The sequence below is a fragment of the Branchiostoma floridae genome, chromosome 17, assembly GCF_000003815.2.
Source record: "Branchiostoma floridae strain S238N-H82 chromosome 17, Bfl_VNyyK, whole genome shotgun sequence".
Lineage (NCBI taxonomy): Eukaryota > Metazoa > Chordata > Leptocardii > Amphioxiformes > Branchiostomatidae > Branchiostoma > Branchiostoma floridae.
In genome coordinates this window covers 3,768,595-3,774,387 of record NC_049995.1, presented here as the reverse complement: position 1 = coordinate 3,774,387, position 5,793 = coordinate 3,768,595, and the positions used below count along the sequence as shown (strand labels likewise).

At 43.4% G+C, this 5,793-nt stretch overlaps 1 protein-coding gene across 1 annotated transcript in view; it reads right to left on the bottom strand.

Annotated features, from left to right (window-relative positions):
• The window catches only part of LOC118404760 (nitric oxide synthase, brain-like), a 20,855-nt gene that overhangs the window by 6,321 nt on the left and 8,741 nt on the right, over window positions 1-5,793 (bottom strand). The window contains 10 exon segments of the mRNA XM_035804087.1: window positions 302-523; window positions 951-1,144; window positions 1,964-2,042; window positions 2,248-2,392; window positions 2,840-3,014; window positions 3,146-3,225; window positions 3,421-3,525; window positions 4,169-4,313; window positions 4,791-4,894; window positions 5,431-5,625. Coding sequence (XP_035659980.1) covers window positions 302-523; window positions 951-1,144; window positions 1,964-2,042; window positions 2,248-2,392; window positions 2,840-3,014; window positions 3,146-3,225; window positions 3,421-3,525; window positions 4,169-4,313; window positions 4,791-4,894; window positions 5,431-5,625 — 1,444 coding nt within the window.

Here is a 5,793-nt window from a genome sequence, read left to right as displayed (position 1 = left end):
AGCAAATGTGTGAATCAATCAATCAATCATTAAGAAGGTTGTCTAAGAATGCCTCGAAGAACCAAAACTAGATTCTCAAGACACAGTGACCAATTGTGAATACAGTGGAAGCCGCTTAATTGCACACCCAATTTGCCAGCAAATTCCGTGCAATTATCCGGCGTGTGCGATAATGCGAAGTTCCCCAGTTGGACCGCACCGCACCGCCACGGGATTTGGGGATTCCGTGCAATTGACCGAAGTGTGCGTTTATCCGATGTGCAATTAACTGGCTTCCACTGTAGTCTGTCACACCAAAGACGATGATGATTCATATGGCCCCCTTGGATCATTAGGATTATGATTTATGATACCTTGGCGAGTTCCTCCAGTTCCGCCCTCTCCCCCGGTTCGCCCGTGTGCAAGGCCAGACTCCCCAGCAGTTGGGGGGAGGGCGGGGTGGTGACGTCAAGGTAACGGGAGAGTGCCGTGCGCAAAGAACATGGCGGCAAGCGTTCGAAAGGCATCCACGTCTTCGTCACCACTGAAAAAGATACAGAAAACATGTAATCGTCTTTGACATTGAGATAAATTTTCCTAATGACATAAAGATGAAGTAGAGGTATCTATTTTGAAGTTTCTAGTTGACCGTACGAAAATTGCTGTACATTTTGCTGCGACAAAATTTTTTTGTCCTTATAAAAAGATGAATATTGGTGACAGGGACTAAGCTTTTATGGTTTCCAATCCCCCTAATATAGCCCCTGGGTCACGCACAGCTGTGCATGCGCGACAACATGTGGCTATTCCGCGGGTAGTGGTATGTGTTCAATTTCGATGTTAGGCATAATGATACAGTTATAAACGTTTACTTATACGATAACCAAATGTACAGAAAGTTGCTGACGGAACCAAATATGTTCTCAATTGTCTAATATATCATAGATATATCATAAGTTACGGTTACACACCAGCTGCTGTCAGCTTCTTGTGCAGTGCTTCTATCTCCAGTACGTCATCAGGGTTGGTTCCACCTTCGATTCTATCTAAGATTTCCCGCACCAGGCGGTCCTCATTGGCCGGGAAGACGCCGAGGTGATCGCCGGGAGTGAACTGCAACTCTTCGTTACCCTTCGTGTCCAGCTGAACCAAGATAGTTTGTCGGCTGTAGTCAGACAAACAATAAAGATGTTAGGAAAAGGCAACACGTAAAATCTTCATGTGGCAATAGAGCTGCCTGGAGACTAACCTGGAATCCAGTCTCTCGCTCGGCCTTATACCGTAGTTAGTGCAGGCTCTCTACGGGGCCAGGGAAGCTCCCAGCCGCCGGGGTAATCGGCCACACCCGGTAGTATTTTCACTCGGTTAGACTTTAGCCCAGGGGGTTAATTATTCGGCCTAGCTAGGCCGGCAATTATATAGTAACCCCCCTGGGCAAAGTCCCAACGCGTGAAAATTCTACCGGGTGTGGCCGATTATCCCGGCGGCTCAGACCCACAGTGGCCCCATAGAGAGCCTGCACTAAGTACGGTAGGCCGAGCCAGCGAAAGACTGGATTCCAGGTTACCTGGAGACGAGTAGAACTATGGGTATGACGCAAACATGGTGGTAAGCTCTCTGGAATTCTTTGATACTTTGCTACTTAAACTTCTGCTTTATGAAGCATCTACGATAATTGTATTTTGTTTGTTGAACTACGAGGGAGAAATGCATAACTCTGGGTGGTTTCTATGAAGAAAAAGACTAATAACTGTGCCAAGTTTCATTAATCTCCTGCTATGGGAAATGAATCAGAGTCATTACTTATTGAACACCCCTCGTAGCTTCTTACCAATGTATGATAGCTAATGGAGTACACCAAGTACCCAAGCTTCTAAACCAATAAAAATGTTTCTTCAGTTACAAGTGCATAAGTTTGAAAATTTAACTACATTCGTAACATCAAACACAAATGCATTTGTGAGGTTTCTGTAAAATGTCTAACCTTGAATCAGGTGCCTGTAGTTGGGTCCGTGATATGAAAGAACAGGATACAACACTCTTGCGGTGCACAGTGGACAAACCTACATGGGAAAGAAACGTGTTGATTGAAAACGGGGGGAGCTATATTCCTTTAAATCTTGATCCATATGGTAGGGTTAAAATGTCATAAAACAGAAAAGATTCAGTGACCAAAAATTATAAGTAAATAAGCCTCAAGCCTTAGAAACGCAGCTACAAGAACAAGTAAAGAAAAATAGATTCATGTAATTAAGGCAAACTATTTACCTTCCAATAGGTCCGTGTCCCTGTTACTCTTTGCCTGTACCAGTCGGAACTTGTCCGGTGCCCAGCTTAGGTCGCTGCCCAGCAGATTGGCAGTCGCTTCGCTCATGTCAACACCGTGTCCAACGTCGTAACTCAAACATGCAGACTGTTAAAAGCAAGCAAAAATACTTTTCATGCACTGTTCCGTAATTTTTGTGTCGGTTTTACACATTATCTATAACAGAGGGATACGAGAATCCCCCATGTGATTAAGTACTCAGTGCATACAAAACAATAGATCGATGATTTCATATTTTTATTTTTTATCATTGTGAATTTCTCTTTAAACGTGTTTATGCCTTTTATTGCCTCACGGGATATTTTGGACCCAGGCAAAGGCTATTATAAGACATCAAATTTGGACCAGGTCATCCTGCCAGTCTCCAGTTACACCATTCTGCCTCATATTCTGCCACTCTATAATATTCAAATAACTGCAATCACACACCACGACATGCAGACACAAACAGAGAGACCTAAACATAACCTTCGTGTAAGAAAATCACTTCATCTTATATCTTTTTGAAAACGAGCTTTGAAAAGAGCTTTGTACCTTGAAGGCACTCTCTGCCCATGCGCGGAACGACTCCTCCTGGCCGCACAGCTCGTCCCCCTCCCCCACGGGGTGGACCCGCTGAGCCCCAAGATGTTCTAGCAGCGTGTCCAGACTATGGCCGAACCCACAGAAGTGCGGGTAGGCCCGGGAACCAAGCGCGAACACTGCAAACCTGTGGGGAACATGCAACACCAATAGAAATCATCAGGTGGCGCTCCTTGCCTGTCGTTTGGTAAAAGCACCTGTAATAAACAGCGAACTTGCAGTAAAAATAATGCAAAGACAAATAAAAGTTTTACTCACCTGACAGCGCTCAGTGGGCTGTCTCCTGGACCTGTTTGACCATTCTGGTTCTTCATTTGCATAAGAGCACGTGCGAAGGTCTGTATTAATACAAAAAGCAACATTAGTATTGAAGTAATAAACTTTCTTCATGCAACATTTTATTACGTTATCAACCAATACATAAAGTTGCCATTACAATGTAAATTGCATTTGTTCAATACAAATTTGTTCAGCAGTTACAAATTCGTTGGAAAGAAGTCTCTAATGTAGTTGATAAGTGAAAGTTTCTCTACCTCGCCGTTGTCCGGAGGATCCCCATTGCCGAAGGTACTTGTTACTATGACGACCAGCTGTTCCTTGCCAAGTTGTGTGACGTCATACTCATCCATACAGACCACCTAGAATAAAAGAAGTTGTCAACTCAATGTGTTCACACCAGAGACTATGAGTTGTAGGATTTTAAAATTTCGCCCTACGTGTTCCATAACCTTATACTTGTAGTCAGTGAGTGCCTTATCTTATTCTCAATACCCATTTAAAGATTTGTCTAGCGTGTAAATTCAGAAAGATTATATAAGGAAAGAAATAATTCAAAGGATTTTCCAAATTTACCTAGCCTGGTATCCAGCCGTATTATAGCTCCCAAGTGTCTTCTTCCCTTTCCGCAAATACGAGGACAGAAGAGACTCGGGAGCTATAATGCGGCTGGATGCCAGGCTAAAATTCACCATGTTCTTCCAGCGTTTCAGAAGCCAAATGGACACCAATTAGCTACTGAACAATGTGTTGTAGCTTGTACCCGAATTATACGTATATACTGTATTGTACATTTGTACTGTATTCTTTATTGCCGTTAGCTGCTTTGCCCAGATTCATATCCTGTATAGACTGACAGCGAGAGAGAGAGAGAGAGAGAGAGAGAGAGAGAGAAAGAGAGAGAGAGAGAGAGAGAGAGAGAGAGAGAGAGAGAGAGAGAGAGAAAGAGAAAGAGATACATATACATACTGTACATGCTAATAACGTTGACATAAATATTGATACCTTTGCGTCGAATGCGTGCTTATAGAGATCACACAGTGAGTGAGAGAATGTCTCTGCCTTTCCTGTCTGAGAGGCGAACAGGATTGTGGACTTCACTCTCTTGTTCAGAGTCTTTCTCATCAATCCCGCAGCAAACATCACGGCCCTGGAGCAGAACTCACATTCAGAAAGCATCTATACACGTAGATATTTCAACAAAAAGCTCCCCTTTTTACGGGACGGTTAGTCACATATTTCGTAGGTTTTTTTTACAATTTGATGACGTAAAATTTTCTAGCTGGCTGAACAAAAACAACCACATTTTTCGTAGACAGTCGTACTATTTGATGTCGTAGAATTTTCTAGCCAGCTGTGACAGAACCAATAGCTGGCAAGGATTTGAGTCTAATGCACGGACGCAAGTGTGACCAAAGCGCAAGCATTATTAGACGGTCTTTCCCCAACAAGGCCCCTGAATTGTATAAGATATATATTGTATTTACACGTACTTACACGACTAACCAAAGAATGTCCTCATCTATAGATTGCGATCGAAGACGATCGTCAGACAAAAGTGACCGTTATAGTAACAAGCTGACAACATCTCAAGGCTGTGCTTGAGACTCAAGCACAGTTTACTTACATCGCTGCCGCCTTGAAACTGCACCGTTTCTTCGTCCGGATGTACTGTGTAAAGACTGGGGCGGTCGGGGGAGTCTTCCATGTGTGTATCTTCCATCCAGCATCCTACAACACCGGCGAGAAAAAATGTATTCGTCAAAGGAGGACAGACTGATTCTGAAATCGAAAAACTCGAATCGGTAGCCTGTGCAGGCATGTGTGTTTGGGTAATGTGTATGTGTCTTTGTTGAAGACCAGCAAAACTCAAGAATGCCTGGATTTATTGTATTGATATTTAGCATCAGAGTAGGTCTTCATGAGACCTAGAAATTATTAAATTTGACCCCCTATCGGCTTCTTATGGTAATGCAACGGAGCGTCTGTTTTTTTACATATTTTGAAAATGTGACAGAGTCATAATCTAGGCTTACACTTATACTTGAATGTTACCGAGACCGAGACGGGGGCCGATACCGACTTCCAACCACCTTTGACCCATTACTGACGTCGCACTTCCGATCAGGATGTTTGACATAAGCTTTGGGTCATTTCAACTTGATCAGAGTAATCAGAGGAATCATCGAAAGCTTGATGGTAGGCATTTAATTTTGTGTACGGATATAAAATAAAATTGCTTCATAGGCTTACACTCGGAAACTCACCTGGTATTCCAGAGCAGGCCTGAGGTGATAGTTGAGCATCTCCTGGTGAAAGACTGGAGTGAGAGACGAGCAGGAGGGAGGAACGATCCAGACCCAGTCGGACGGGCAGCCGCCGCGCACACGGTGTTCCCGCTCCATGTGCTTCATGAAGCTCTCCGTCAGGGTGTACGGGTCCTGGGTCATCACTCCCTTCATCTGGGAACAAGAGAACAAAGAGCTTATACCTCCGTCAAATATCTTTTTCTTGAATGTCTTCTGTCGTTCACTGTTGTGATTTTCTTAATGATTATGTCTTATGTGCTTTCATCAATTAGAAGATGCATATAGAAGGATGTTATAAATAGGGAATGAGAGAACTATTCG